This window comes from Phoenix dactylifera, chromosome 4, assembly GCF_051530095.1.
Source record: "Phoenix dactylifera cultivar Ajwa chromosome 4, Ajwa_hap1_PhDact_Kaust_v1.1, whole genome shotgun sequence".
Classification (NCBI taxonomy): domain Eukaryota; kingdom Viridiplantae; phylum Streptophyta; class Magnoliopsida; order Arecales; family Arecaceae; genus Phoenix; species Phoenix dactylifera.
The window spans coordinates 26,329,249-26,345,898 of NC_143193.1; the positions used below are offsets into that span (position 1 = coordinate 26,329,249).

Here is a 16,650-nt window from a genome sequence, read left to right on the forward strand (position 1 = left end):
TACAAGATTCTGGCTACTAATGAATAAACATAAACATTTAACTCAATGTTTCCTTTAGATTAAGGTTTGTCGAACCGATACCGAGACCTGTATCGGTCGCTGACCGGTACGGTTCGGTATTGGTTCGAACCGAACTAGGTTGTGGCAATTGCCCATATTCATTGCCACAACCCCACAGCGGGGCCCTATATTCATTGCCACAACCCCACAGCGGGGCCCTATATTCGGTGTGAACCGACCGGTTCATGCCGAATCTGAGTCGAACTAGATGGAACCGTTCGGTACCGACTGGTTCCGGCCACATCCATTTTCCGTTGGAGAGCCAACCCGGTCGGAGACGGGGTCGGCTCGGTTCAACAATCTTTGCTTTGGATTAATCATGCTAAGGTTCCAAAAACTTGGTCTTGGTTTCACTTGGACAATATCACTTTATGAGTATTTGCTACAATAGTTTCATAATTTCGGATTTTGATAGTGGTAGTTGAAAGTTATAAGGAAGAAAATCAGATCCACAAAAAAAAAGAAAAAAACAGAAACAAGACCTAACTAGAATTAAGGGAAAATGAACAAAAGGAAAATAAAAATTCTAGAAGATGAGTTATGCACCATTTTTTGGTATATCACATTGTTTTGGGCAAGGTATGCTGAACTGTCGGCACCGGTACGGTACAGCCCATAAAAACGGTTCCGACCCAAACTAGGTCGGAACCGATTGGTTCCATACTTGTACCGGTGCGAACCGGGCTGGTTCGCGCCGATACAAGCTGATATCGGTGCGAACCAGCCCGGTTCGCACCGGTCCAGACACATTTTTCTCGCGCGGGGAAGAGCGCCCGCGCGCGAGGAAGAGTGCCCACGCGGCTGGAACCCGTGTGGGCCACTTCATGCCATAGAGTGGCATTTAACGCGCAAGTCCGCGCGCAGGGAAGAGTGCCCACGTGGCTGGAACCCGCGTGGGCCACTTCATGCCATAGAGTGGCATTTAACGCGTCTGTGCGGACGCATGCGGATGCAGAGTTTTTTTTTTGTGGGAATCGCATGCGGGCGCGGTTGAACCGCGCCTGCGCGTTTCCCCAGCAGGGAATCGCGCCCCCGCACGGGGTAGCGCGCCCACTCTGTGGCATTTGACGGATGCGCGCGGACACTTTTTTTTTGCTTTTTTTTTTGACGCCCGAGCGCGCGCGGCCGCGTACACGCGCGTCTCCGGTTCGTACCGGTGCCGGTGCTCACCGGTACGCTGGTACGGTCGGTCCGGCGAACCTTGGTTTTGGGACCGTTGGGTGTATCATATTGGCGGTTCACACTAGAAGAATCTTGTATGTTAGAAATAAATGTTAAAGAAAGATGCTAAATGGAACAATAAAAAGAATACCTAGATATGTTATACACCATTTCATAGTATGTCGCATTGTTTGGGGACCGTTGGGTGTATCATAATGGTGCTTCCGTGGTTCACTCTAGAAGAATCATGTATTTCCAAAGTAAATGTTAAAGAAAAATTTTTAGAGTGTAAAATATTATTGTACTATTTGAGGACAATATCACGCATGGCAATCTAAGAACCCTTGATGTTTGAGCTTTAGGATAGGAAACTGATTTCAGAAGGTTAAATTTCGAAATCTCTTTGAAACCTAAGGTGGCATTGCTTCCAAAACTTCTATCTTTACTCCTTAGTTTAACATATATAAGATGTTTCATAACATTTAAAGAACCTAAGAAACGGCAAAAATTTAGTTTAAATTTCCTCGTATGTACACTTTGCCCCATAATTTAGTTCAACTGAAACTCTCAACCTAGCCTAAATTTTGGATTGGTTCCTACCAAAATTGGTTATATTTGGCTTTCAGTTTCAGAATTTTGGGCAAAACTTTGAAGCATGGATCATGTTTGATACTTATGCTAGAGCATTGAGGGTCAAAACACATTGGAATGTCCATTAACTGAATGCTTCACAACATTATGCTAAATGCCAAGCAAGCATGAGCAGGAAACTAATCATATGTTGGATAACATCTTGTACAAACTATCTATCTTCCATACTTTTAAAAATCTAAAGCTTTGAGTAATATAGCTATGATTTATCTTGATGGTTTTGTTGAGATTAATTTTGCAACACCATTTTCTTTGTTAGTTTCCTTTGCAAGTACTGACTATGGGTACAAACCCTACAAATCTTCTTTATTTAGAATTTGGAGCCTTGAATGCATAAAGACAACATCTTTTATTATCATTGTTTTGGTACTAATAAATAAGTTACAGCAAAGGAATAACTCTTTGTAGGCTTATGAAATTACAAGGCTTGTTGTCTAACTTATGTCATTGAGTTATGGTCTTTCTTTAGTTTTGACAACCATGGTGACTTCAGTACAAAGGAATATTTATGTTTGTGTATGTGTGCACAGATGCATAGATTACTGGTATAAAAATACAAAGGAAAAAGTCTGCATATGGTCTTATTGACTTAGAGAAAGTGTTGCCCAAGATAACAACCCAAAAGGAGAGGGGGGGGTGAATTGGGTTTTCTAAATTTTAAGATCTTAAATTTTACTTATAGATAAATGAGTATCTTAGCTTATGTAAATTGTATAAGTGCAAATGAAGCAAAACAAACACACTACAAACACAAGCGAAGTATAGTGGTTCGGTGCACTCCAAGGCATCTACGTCCACTCCCCAAGCGTCCTTTTGGGAATTCACTATAATCCCTCGGATTACAGTTGGATTGTTTTACCGGGCTCACAATCCAAAAATCCTACAATTGGTTTTACGGGATCACCAATTAAACCTAACCGTTGGTTTTACGGGCTAACCAACAACCTACACCGTTGGTTTTACGGGCTTACAAAGAGAAATAAAGAAAAAGTTTAAAGCTCCTAAATGAGTAAGTAATACAATTATGCACTCAAAGAAGAAGTAAGAGAATAGTTATCGCTTTGTAGATTGCTCTTCTCTTCTTTGCCAAAGTTGCTTCACTCCTCAAGGGATTGGTAGAGGTCTTGAAGACACTTGAAGACCGCTCAACCACCTTCTTTCAGAATTTGAAAGAAGCAATAAAAATGAAGAACACTAGGAATATCTTTTCTTTTGAATGCACACTTTGATTTTGCAAAAGATAGTTTTTCCTGATGAATAGTGTCTCTTAAATACTTCTTCAACCTTAAATGATCACTCCCCAGCTACTGGAATGGAGAAACTAGCCGTTTCTAGCTGTTGGAGCACCAAAAAGTACATCTACAGAACTAGCCATTATGTTGGGGTCGATCTGAGCATATCTGGGGTCGGCTCGAGCTACTGTTCCAAGGCTGGGGTCGACTCTTTCCTAGGGTCGACTCCACCTTGGCTGGGGTCGGCCGAACTTCCAGAGAGCTGTTTTTCGGATATTTCAAGCTGGGGTCAGCTCGACTACTCTTGGGGTCGACTCGAGCTTTCAGTAGGGTCGACTCGAGCTTTGTTGGGGTCGACTCTAACAGAAAATCTAGAGAGCAAATTCTTGATGTTTTAAGCTGGTGTCGGCTCGAGCTTTGTTGGGGTCGACCCGAGTATGGCTGGGGTCGACTTCAATTTTCTTGAGGTTAGCTCTGGCAGGGAATCCAGAAAGCAATTTTCTTGTGAACCTTGTTGGGGTCGACTCAAGCTTCAGTGTCATTTTCTGGGGTCGACCCGAACCCTGTGCTAAGTGTGCCAATGGTGCGCCGAGCTTGCTAATGATGTGCCAAATGTGCTAGGATCGACTCAAATTCTTCTGAGGTCGACTCCAACTCTGTGCCAAATGTATCAAGGTGTGCCACAGCATGCCATAGGGTGCCAAATGTATCAGAGTTGACTCCAAACTTTCTGGGGTCGACTCTAACTCAATTGGGATGATTAGGGTGCTTAAATCAATACACTTACCATGTTTTTGCAAAAGACGTAACATTGAAATAATAAACGTAAGAAAAAGCAAAAAGGAAAAATGAGGTGCTAAGAAAGGCTGTGCTATGGGGTGTATAGGCCACAACGAAGTGTATTAAAATCCATAGCCTTTGTTGATATGGTGTGCAAGATACTGATCATTGTTCAGTATGGTTCCATAGTCAAGATTTGGACCCTTGGATTTTGTGGTGATCTAGGTAGTGGTCTCCTATCTACTGCCAAGTTGTCCGTGCAACCACCTGTGACAAAAGTGTACTGAAGTTGCTGAAAATTCATATCGTGTAAGGTTAAGTGCAATTTTTGTACAGGTGAGAATGTGAATAACTCTCGTATAAAGGAAAGTATGCTAATCTAGTGCATGTTCATATGATTGCAATACTTCGTTGGACATTTAGCAAACAATAAAAATGTACCTCATCTGATAATAAGTTTATCTAATAAAAAAATTGTTTTATTTACCTTTGATTTTCCTTAAAAATAGGAAAAAGAGCCGAAGCCATTTATTCTTCTTGAGACAGGTTATTTAATGCTTTTGAGAAAACTGTGTTGTAGCATCTAGTTGTAGCGTCTTCTAATTTAATTAATTTTTTATTTTAATGAATATTTCATATCTTTCTCCTTTAAGCTTCTTAAGTCTTGGGACAGGAAATGCTTGATGTCAGAGTTGAAGGAGAAAATCAACGATCAAATGATTTGTGCATGAGAAGCACCTCTCAGCCTCAATAAATTGCTGCAACAATAACAAATAGCTCTCACCTTATCCTGGTAAGTAATGACTTAAATGTTACAATATATATATTTGAAACCAGAAAGTAGTTAACCATCATGACTTTTGCCCATTTGTAAAGTATTGGCTATTTACTGGCTTTAAAGTCATTAATACCATTAATCCATAATAATTTTGAGACCAATTAATGTTATAAATTACATCTCTCATTTGATTGCATTAATTAAAAGGCATCTGGAAAGGTATTATGATAATATGAAATATAAAATGAATGAGAGTTGTGAGCCTTTAATACCTTGATGATGCTAAGTTGACAGCATATGTGAGAGTTTTGTATAGATGATGGCAAAAGTAGTTTTTTCACAAGAAATGGAATGCTATGAACTAGGCAGCTTAGTTCAAGGGCAAGTGTTATTCAGACTAAACCATTTAACATTCGATCCCACTAGAAATGTGTGCTGGAAAGTAGGGCTATAATTACTTTAAAAAGAATCCTATATGCTGAACCCCCTTTTCTTATCCGTCCTGACGCCCCAACCTATTATATTTGTTTTGCCTCTGTTCTCTCCACCTGCAGTTTTCATCCACCACTCTTTGCCTCTGGCCACTGCTAGTGGCTGCCTCCTCTTCCTACTTCTATGCTTTTTGACCTCTTCAATCAAATGCCATCCTCTGCATGCACTGTCTCTCTTTTGCTATGTTTGTTTTGTGGGAATGAAAAGGAAGTAGATTTGGAATGAGACCGCAATAGGAAGGGAATACAGGGAATTGGAATTACCATTCTATTCCATTTCACGGGTGCAAAATGAAGGAATGACATAAAAATACTGTCAAATCCATTTTAATATTTAAATTTTCTGGTTATATACTAGAATCGAAATTATGGAATCAATCTGATATTAATTTTCTAATATATCATTGAGGAGGGATAAAAAGGGCAAGAACTTTCTCATTCTCACTGATCACAGCCCCATAGATAGATGGGAGAACGGATACAGATCAGCATACATAACCATACATGTGTGAGTTCTTAATACCTGGTGGAACATATACTCTAGTGAAAATCATCAGCTACAAGCATTAAGGTGCATGATCGAGTCATGCCAACTGCCATATTAGAAGCCTTTTCTGAGACATTATGTCATTTAGTGAGATACAATCAAGAATACACATGACATTCTCAACCAGCCATTCTAATTGCTGCACAACATGCAAGAAATTTCTGTGAGGCTCAGTGATCAGCACTTGGATTGAGAGCTTCGTGCTCTTTTTCTCCTTTTTTAAAGAATTGCGCACAAGGAAAATCACTGTGAAAACAACTACTATTGGATCATTGCTCTATAATCATGTTCCAATCTGGATCAATTTAATTGCTAAATGATCAGGATCCAATCCTTTGATCTTTCCTTGATCTGGGAAGAATAATTTAATAAATGAAAGCAATGAGGGCTATAGGTCTTCAACATGCAAGGGAGAAAAAGGAGTGTTCAGTCAATTTCTTCCAGAATGAATACTCATTAATATAACCCGCAGCAAATACTCAAGGTTAGGTAAAACCAAGATATCATTTCTGGTGTTGCTGATTTCTATATTTTTGTCATAACTTGTTCAGCTACTGCACCCAAAGAATGTTCAATATGACCCATGAGCCAGTATTCCTTGAACAATCAATGCAACTTACCAACTTCAACTGATTAACACAGTGTTCTGAAATATCACTACTTAAAACCAGTGTTACTTGGACATGGACATTAGACTTGGATACTGATCTGTATCCAAGTATTTGACTTGGATGGTAACATAGGAGGAAGACAATAATTTTAATTAAATACATGTATTTAATTATCTAATGCTGTAGAATAAAAATGTTAAATGTATCATTTATCAATTCATTTCATCTACCTAGTTGGCAAGTGGTATTTTTGTTTTTGCTTATTATTATTTGGCTAACTTGTCACGCACCCAACTTGAAATCATGAGAGGGACATGGCAAATGCCACATGCTCGGAAGGCAATACCCCACAAGCATGCAAAGTAAACAACATGATATCAAAATAGAATAAATAAGGTAGTGGAATAAAATTAGGGAAATTAAAATTTCAAATTTGATAATTGACAAGTTCAAAAACTAACAAGAAATTTCAAGAATTTTATTCACTAGAATTTAACTTTAATTGTACCCTAGATATTAAATCAAAGAAAGAAAATCTACAAAGTGCTTCCAGCTATTATATTAAGAAGATAATACTAGTTCTAGACTATGCTAAGAATATTACTCTTACATCTAGTCGCTATCCAATAACGAAACTCTGTTAGCTACTACTTCTTAGGATCTGTAAAGAAAGAAGAGACCAAATGATAAGCTTAACGACCCAGTAAGTAATGAATGCCTCAACTAGATTACTCAAATAATAATTAATAAAATGTTCTTGCTAATATTAAGCATGTAAGTAAAATCATTATACTTTAATAAGAAATTTTTATAGTTGAATTTTCATGTTTGCTCCAATATTCATATTTATATTCATATTCATAATAACAATTAAAAATACCTTAATTCAACTCAATGGCCTGAGACTGACTATATTTATACCTTGTGGTTGGGCCATAGAACTATACTTCTGCATTGAAGAGTGGGTTAGATTATTGCACTTATATCTTGTAGAGAGGACAAGAATATGACATCTATGCCTTGCGGAGTGGACTAGAATACCACATTTATGCGCTATGATAAGGCTAAAATATTATATTTATATCCTATAGCAGGGCCAGAATAATAAGCTCCGGAGCAATCACAGTACCAATGGATATTCCTTATTAGCGGAGTTCAAAACATAGTTAGGCTGCGAATCAAAGATTCACGATGTATTAAATCTATTCATACATCATATATATGTCAAGTTCTAAAAAAAATGGTTGCATTAGTTAGGGCATCATATATACTAAATCTATTAAATCTATTATATCTACTGCGACATTTGAACTAATGTTTGCATTAGTTAGCGCATTTCAGTTTCTTGCTTCTTTGTTGGGGTGTTCCTGGCAAGATTAATGACACCATCTTGTTAGGGACTACCATCGATCTGCTGGTTTGAATATTCTCTAGTAACATTGTTGGCAGCCCTTTTCATCCAACATAGAGAGATCTTAATGTATACCCATCAGATAGCAGCAAAAACACTTAATATAAATTCTCAATTTCATTAAGTAGGAGAAAATTATTAAAATAGACTTATATTGTAAAAGACAGAAACACATCTTGAGGTACTTTGTGTCTACTCGATCTACACTCATCTTATGTTTAGCTCTATAGGTTATGCTGAAGCTCTGATAGTACTTTAAGTTTAGTCGCGCCTCCAACCTGAAATCATAAATCAGGGACATGACAACCATTGGATACTAATAGGGCAATACTCCACAAGCATGCACGACATCCAGCTTATCATAATAAGGCATTGGAATAAAATCAGAGCAACTAAAATTTCAAATTTAGTAATTAACAAGTCAAAAAACTAAGAGGAAACTTCAAGAATTTGGTTCACAAGAATGTAACATCAACTATTTTCCAAATATTAAATAAAGAAAGAAAATCTATAAAATACATTCATTAATTATACTAAGAAAATAAATGCGAGTTCCAGACTATGTTGAGAATACTGCTCTTGCATGTAGTCTAACTCCCACAATAATACTCTATTAGCAATTAGTTCTCTTAATCTGTAAAGAGAGATGAAATCAAATAACGAGCTCAATAGCCTAGTAAGTGATGAATATCTCAAGTAGATTACTCAAGTAATAATTAACAAAATATTCTTGCTAATATTAAATATATAAATAAAATCATTATATTTTGACAAGATAAATTTTGTAATCAAGAATATTCATGTTTTGCTCAAGTATTCATATTTATATTCATAATTATTAGAATAATTAAAAATATTGTAATTTAACTTAATAGTCTATTAGACTAACCACATTTATTCCTTGTGGTAGGGCTAGAGAATTGCACTGCAAGGTAGGCTAGAATACCGCAATTATACCATGTGAGGTGGGCTAGAATACCGCACTTATACCATGCAGAGTAGGCTAAAATATTATATTTGTACCATATGGCATGGCAAAACTACCACATTTATACCCTATGACAAGGCTAGAATAGTTAGTTTCGTAATTGTCAAAGTACCAATGTATAACCGCCATTGGCAGAGTCTAAAGCATAGTCAAGTTGAGAGTCAAAGATCTAAAATATATTAAATCTATTCATACATCATATATATGTCAAGTTCTAAACAAATATATACATTTAATAAAAGACTTCTAAACAAGCATTCATAATATTCGATAATAAAAGCAATACTTTTGATTACAAATTTAATTTCCATTCAAAACACAATATGATAAAATTTATAACATGTATATTAGTCAATTTATAATTTATTTAATATCAAATATATATTTGGAGCAAGGTTCGCCGTATCGGTACCGGATCCCGTACCGGTGCCACCGTAGCATAATATTGGTATAGTATGGTATGGAGTTTTTTTAGCATACCATGGATCGGTACGTCGGTACGCCACCCATACCGGTACCGGTACTGGTACCAAACTGGTACGGTACGCCCAGCATCATCCGGTTCGGTACGGTACGACATACCATAATTTGGAAGTAGAAAAGAAAAAAAAGAAAAAAAAGAAAAAAAAAATATAATGGGTTGGGCCCCCCTTGCCTAAACTGGCTAGAACTCAATAGTGGCTCCACCTGTAACGTTCCATATGGGGTATTATATAACTTATATGAGCAATAATATCATTCTTAATTTCATATGCAAAAAGTGCTCACAAGTATGTTAAAACTGGTCTAATGCTTGTAAATTTCGATGATGTTTCATACACTTTGAGTGATTAATATTTAATAGCATAAATCATGAATTGTAAGCTTGATTGTTTGTGATATTTGTCAGTATTATTGTCAATATACATATTCCTAATTGAAAATCCTAACCTAAACCAAAAAAAGGACATTTAGAAAGCTTCTTCCTTCATCCTTGAACAAATTCCAAGAACAGCTGAAACCACTTAATCTAATAATCATCATGAGATTCATGAGAGCTGCATTACAATCCCATAGTTTGATACATATTTAAATGTTGGAAGCACATCCGACTTGTGGATACATGTGAAGATCGATCTTCTATGAGAGACGCAATTGTACCGCAATTGTGCATGTAACATTGCTTAGCACTGCATAATAGTTTTCTTTAATTTTTCTGGGGTAATTTAGGGCCCATCTGGTATGGCTTTGGTTTTCTCTTTTTGTTTTCAATAATCCAAGAGGAAAATTAAACTAGACTGCACAAACATGTAGCCTGAAACCCTTTTTTTATAAAATCGCTTGAAGAAACTTTGGAGCATTTGGCAGCAAAAGTTTACTGCTTGTAGTAAAAATAGAAGCAAACAATGGGAGAAGTTCCATGCAAATGCCATCTCCAACATCAATCTGCTTGCAATTTTTCACTAAAGACATCCTGACTGGTTATAAAGAAAATGGGCTAGGAGGATTTGCTAAATGCTAATAAAATGTTCTTTATAGTGCTGGTTTCTGCAAATGCTTGTACATAGCTCAAAATGTGGAATTTATTATTGATAATGTTGGTATGCAAGTAATATTACCACTGGAGAATAGAACATTCTTTGATATTAGACTTGCTGATTTCATCCCTTAATAGCATTTATTGTAGTCCTCGTGATTAATCTGACTAAACTTGTCAGTTTTATTTTATTCAAATTACAAAGATGAAAGTTTCACCTAGATGCCTTCAAATTCTATAGAATTTGGAGAAGGCTTGGTAATTTTGGATATGATTTTATGCTCCTATCATAACACCATCAGTCAAATCGCCATTTGAAGTTTGATTGGAAGATATTATTTGATTGAAAAATAAATGCCATGAGGCAGTCCATGATATGTATTAGTTGTCTATTAAGAAGATTAGACAGTGGATTAGCTTGCTGTTCTAGTTGTTGCATCGGCACTCCATCTTTCTCCAGATTATTGTATAGTATCTAGAATCTGCTTTACTCGAACTCGTGAAGGGTATGCTCTTCTGATGCCCGCTTTTTGTTATGCAGCAGCAACAAGTGTTTGCTTGGAACCAAATTCCAGATTCTTTTAAGCACTTTTGGCATTTGTTTTACTAATCTTTGCCAGAGCGTTACCTCTGCTGAATCACCAAACATTTAGCTGCCCAAGACATCACAATTTGCCTGCATTCCAAAAGCATCAACAGGATGTACATATAAAAACTGATACACGAGGCAAGGGTTAGAGGAATATATTTTTGAGCAGTTCATGTTAGTGTAAATTCTTATCGTGTTTATTGGGTTAAGATATTTTGGGATGACAAAAGACAAGATGCTACACATTCTTAAAAGATGCTAGCCAACGGTGTGGATTTTGAAGGGCAATGGATGTGCAGAATGTTTTCAGCAGAAGCAAACCAACCGTTAGTGTTTCAGGGTTGAAAACCATGGCATCAAGGCCGTTCGGTTGGTTCATTTAGTGTAAATTATGTGGTTGAGGGTTTTGTTTAGTATTTTAGCTTTAAACATGTAACTTAGAGAATGTTGCCTCAGGCTTATGTTGTATAACACAAGAAATGTAGAATTTTAAGAATCAACTAGGTTATGCCTTCTTCCCCCTCGTTTCTCTTTGACCAGTACAAAGTAATTTCTTAGCGTTATAAGCAAGCATGATGCATCTATGGCTATGGAAGTTTTATTGGGATCTTGAGATCATCATACAACATTCCTGCTAAGCAAAGGCTTTTGGCTATTTTTTTAAGACTGAGGATGACTTAAAAATGGTGTTGTCAAAATCTTAACCAACAAACAAATATATTTTTATATTTACTTTTACCATTCTCTATTCGATGAATAATGGTTGTAGGAGGTCGATCCACAGGAAGGCGATTGGAGTGTACAAATAGAGAATAAAAACTCCGCAAAGATTTATTTTGTTTTTTTTTAAAAAATAATTAATTAAGGATATTCGATTAATCTCTAACCAAACAGAGCTATTTTTGTAAAGAAAAATAGATAAAGAAAAGAAAGAGAGTTTTTTTAATTAAAATAAGAATTCCATAATGCATAAAATAAATTGTAGAATATTAAATTAAAATTTAGACACGGATTGCATAAAAGAAAAATTAAAAGATTGCATAAAAAGCAGAAATTAAACTGAACCTATAACACGGATTTGCATGAAATAAAATTGATGGATTTCATAAAAAAAAATCGATTACGAAGATAAAAATGGAGATTGGAAGTCTAATGCTTCTTCTCTTTTGCAAATAAAAAAAGAATAAGAAAATTGCATTGTTTCTCTCCCTTTTTCTCCTACGGTGGAACTCTTTCTTTTTTATTCTTTTCTTTTCTCAAGAACAGAGCATCCTCTGTTTCTTGGCCCCAACTGAGAACCTCTCCCTTCTCCCTTTTCTTTTGAACCAGAGCTCCACCCTTTGACCCAGCCGACCCTCTTCCTCCTCTGCTCTTCCTCCTTTTATAGATCCCCACCAAAGATCAGCTAGCGATGGATCCCTAGATTTCGTGTGGAGAGGGGGAACGCATGCGTGATTGTTGGGGTGGAATGCATGCAAACGACTGGATCAAGGGAGCTGGCCGCGAGATCAACTGGGACGGCTGGCGAGTGGCTCGAATCCGAAAGAGAGCGACGGCTAGATGCTTGGGCTCACGCGTAATCTCACGGGATGCTGGCGCTGATCCAGAAAGGAGGAAGCCACGGGATCAGCTGGGATGGATCGAGGAGGAAATCCGGAAGAATGGCTGGATCACGAGCAGATTGCAGACGCAGAAGATGAATGCAGACGAGATTGCTGGGAATTTCGAATCGGAAGAGAGCTGGAATCATGCTTGCAGTCGGACGGAAGGAGTGGATCACTGGATGCTGATTTGGGAAGGGAGCTGGGACGCAGACTCAGAATGGATGCTTGATGCTGGATGCGGTGTGGGATGCTGGGATTCCGGAAGGTGAATCAAGAGGAAGGGGACGCGGGATGTTGTCGTGGGATGGGCGGAAGAAGAGGGCGGACGCGATGCAGGGAGATTGCGGAGGAGGTTGAGACGTTGGATCCGGATGAATGACGTTGCGGGTGCTGAGGATCTGATCCGGAATGGAGCTGGGACGCTGGAATGGATGAGAAAAATGGGGCTGCTTCGACGTGTTGTAAACGCGGACAGAAGAAGTGGATCATGCGTGGGAGGCTTGTATGCGGAAAACTAGGATCACGGACTCGGAACGGACGCCGGATGACTGCCATGTGTCCCTCGAGTGCAAGTGTGCTCGATGAATGGTGGGTTCGACCATACCATCGCAAAGTTGAGCGTGCGCGGCCTGAGCTGTGCATCTTTCTAGACCCAATCTGTACTAAATGTGCATTGTAACTTTAATTTATAATAACTTGTGCCAAACAAAAATATAATATTAAACCAGTAAATTTATCATTATCAGTCAACTATAACACTAATTTAGTTGATATGTAGATCGTACTTTTGTGCTCTCATCATACCCCCCAACTAGCTTATTGCTAGTCTCTAGCAATTAACGAGCAAACGATAAAATGAGGGCACAAAAGATGTAGTCTAACCCATGACTTTTTATTGAAGCTAAGTACACAAAACTAAGATATGTACTCATTTTCGTAGAGCATCACGATTGCACTTAGCACGTGCAACAAGTTTTTAAACCCCTAAGTTACCCTAGTTGATGAGTGTTGTCTCGTGAGGGTTTGCAGTGAAGTTACCCACAAACTTCATCAGTCAGGGATTACTAATTTTTAACTCAAAATTTGAACAAGTATTACTGTATGAACCTAGAATTGCAAGGACAATAGAGACTTGTTGCTTTCATATTTAAGCATACTCTAACTCAAGTTTCATTACACCCCATCTATCTGCTAACAAATCAAGAATGTAGTGAGGTGCAAGATAGTATCATATAAATGAGTGGCTTTCACTTATTTCCAATATGATCACTCCAATTTTCAAGACTTACTAGAGTTAAATAGTAATGAACACCCAAGATTTAATCTTTTAATCAGATTGAATGTTAAGAAGAATGACTTGTGCAATATCTAGCCTTATTAAGCTTTCTAGTTAACCCATGTAGCGAGTGTTAGGCCAATGACTCCCGATCCAGATGGCTCGGGGCACTAGGTGTAAAGACACCCTAACAGGCTTAATAACTCAAGTGAACTAGGCTCCAAGGCCGAATTAGTCACTTAGAGTTTAATCTAAGTCATTTTCACCTTTTTACGTGAATACTCGCTGCTTGCCAGGCAAGAGGCCCGGTTACTCAGTGAGAAGACTTAAAATAAACTCTCTTTTTTTTTAGGGTGTTCATCACCCATATAACTTTAAATTATCCAGAAGATTAAAAGTATTCATATTAGTTGCAAGTTTTCATACCCCACTATTCATGTGCTTACGTGTAAGTGCTAAATCATCTTCTATCATATTAGCAGGGGATAGGTGGGACGAAAACTCAAGCTAGAACTGCTATTATATTTCTTACTCAAAGTTATTGTCAAAGCAATTCCTAGTTTTTACGGCCAAAAAGATTAGAATTTGAGTTAAAAATTTGAAATCCTTCTTTTTTTAGGCACAAAAATCTTTTTAGGAAGAAAAATAAAAAATATTCCCACCCTCATACCTAAATTCAGCATTGTCCTCAATGTTGAGAAAATTAAAACAGTAATAGGACAGAGGAGACATTACCTGATATTGGATCTTGATATGGCTGAATAACTTGAAATTGGAAAAAATACCCCCAAACCTGCATGTTAGTAACTTATTAAAAATAATAATTTTAATCTTTACCTGTTGGGTTGCCTCCCAAGAGCGCTAAGTTTTATGTCTTCAGCTAGACAATTCTAATTCACTCATGATAGACAGGATCGGTCAGAAGTGTCTCCTCGACTTCTGGACTCAGATACTCAAGGTATGATTTTAAATGATGTCCATTGACTTAAAAGGACCTACCATCCTTGGTATTGCATATTACTATTGCACCATGCGTATGCACTTTCTCTACCGTGTATAGGCCAGTCCAGTGAGATTTAAGTTTTCCAGGGAATAGATGTAATCGAGAATCATATAGAAGGACATTTTGTCCTTGGTGGAACTCCTTACGAGTGATCATTTTATCATTTATGATCTTCATGCGATCCTTGTACTTTTTAACGCACTCGTAAGCATCGTTCCTAATTTCTTCAAGCTCATCGAGCTGAAGCTTTCTATGTTCTCCTGCCTTGTCGAAATCGAAATTTAGAAGTTTGATTGCCTAATAGGCCTTGTGCTCTAACTCAAGAGGTAAATGGCAAGCCTTGTCGTAGACAATCCTATATGGGGACATTCTAATTGGTGTTTTGTTTTGTAGACTATACGATATGCCCACAATGCATCTGTTAACCAAAGGGACCAATCCTTTCGAGATGGATTAACAGTTTTTTCAAGGATGGTCTTGATTTCTCTATTGGAAATCTCAACTTGTCCACTCTTTTGTGGATGATACGGTGTACTGACCTTGTGGGTAATGTTGTACTTCCTAGCAAGGGCTTTAAAAATTCTATTGCAAAAATGTTTTCCCCCATCACTAATGATAGCACGAGGGGTGCCAAAACGAGTGAAAACAAACTCCTTAAGGAACTTGATCACTACTTTGTGATCATTGGTCTTACACGCAACAACCTCAATCCACTTGGACACATAGTCAACAACAAGAAGTATGTACTGGTGCCCAAACGACATAGGAAAAGAACCCATAAAATCAATACCCCAAACATCAAAGATTTCTACAATTAAGATCGGATTTGGGGGCATCTCATTTCTTCTTGAAATTTTTCCTAGTCTTTGACATCGGTCACATGCTTTACAATACTCATGAGAGTCATGGAATAGTGTGGGCCAATAGAATCTGCACTGCAAAACTTTTGCAGCCGTCTTTTTACCACTGAAATGACCACCACAAGCATGGTCATGACAAAAGGAAAGGACTTTCCTTTGTTCGTGTTCAGGGATACACCGTCGGATGATCTGATCAGGGCAATATTTAAATAGGTATAGTTCATCCCAAAAATACCACTTCACACGAGCTAGGAAGCGAAATTGCTCCTGTTTGGTCCAAGAGCTGGGCATTTGTTTAGTAACGAGGTAGTTGACTATGTCAGCATACCATGGAACATTGGTATGGAAAATCATCATTAGTTGTTCATTCGGAAAAGTTTCGGATACAGGTAAGGATTCTGCAGATGACTCAACAATCAATCTGGACAAGTGGTCAGCCACTACATTTTCAGATCCTTTTTTATCTAGTATTTTGAGATCAAATTCCTGGAGCAATAGGATCCAACGAATGAGCCTTGCCTTGGCATCCTTCTTTGTGAGAAAGTATTTAAGGGCGGCATGATCAGAATAAACAAGGACCTTAGATCCTATCAGGTAGGGGCGAAATTTATCTAGAGCAAAAACAACCGCTAACAGTTCTTTTTCAGTGGTGGAATAGTTGAGTTGGGCGTCATTCAGAGTTTTGCTCGCATAATGAATAACATGGGGAAGCTTCCCCACTCGCTGACCCAAGATGGCACCTATGGCATAATCAGATGCATCATACATGATTTCAAAAGGACGACTCCAATCAGGAGACCTTATGATGGGTGCTGAAGTTAATTCAGACTTTAGTCTTTCGAAAGCAGCTACACAAGTTGGCTAAAAATTAAAAATAGCATCTTTGGCCAAAAAAATCACATAAGGATTTTGATATTTTGCTGAAATCCTTGATAAAGCGGCGGTAAAAACTCGCATGCCCTAAGAAGGATCGAATTTTTCTTACCGTCTTGGGAGGTGGCAATTTAGCAATTAATTCTACTTTGGCCTTATCCACCTCAATTTCCCTTTGTGACACAATGTGTCCTAAAACAATACCTGATTCTACCATGA

At 37.8% G+C, this 16,650-nt stretch overlaps 1 protein-coding gene across 3 annotated transcripts in view; it reads left to right on the top strand.

Moving 5' to 3' along the window:
* LOC103712825 (uncharacterized) overlaps positions 1-11,335 on the top strand; it is a 29,092-nt gene extending 17,757 nt beyond the window's left edge. The window contains exons 8-9 of one of the 3 annotated variants that reach the window (XM_008799464.6): positions 4,558-4,677; positions 10,768-11,335. In XM_008799464.6, the coding sequence (XP_008797686.5) occupies positions 4,558-4,638 (81 nt within the window). In that variant the 3' untranslated portion in view covers positions 4,639-4,677; positions 10,768-11,335. The remainder of the gene's footprint in view (positions 1-4,557; positions 4,678-10,767) is intronic. The other 2 variants (XM_039118780.3, XM_088719794.2) reach the window with 2 other exon arrangements.
* The last annotated feature ends 5,315 nt before the right edge of the window (positions 11,336-16,650 follow it).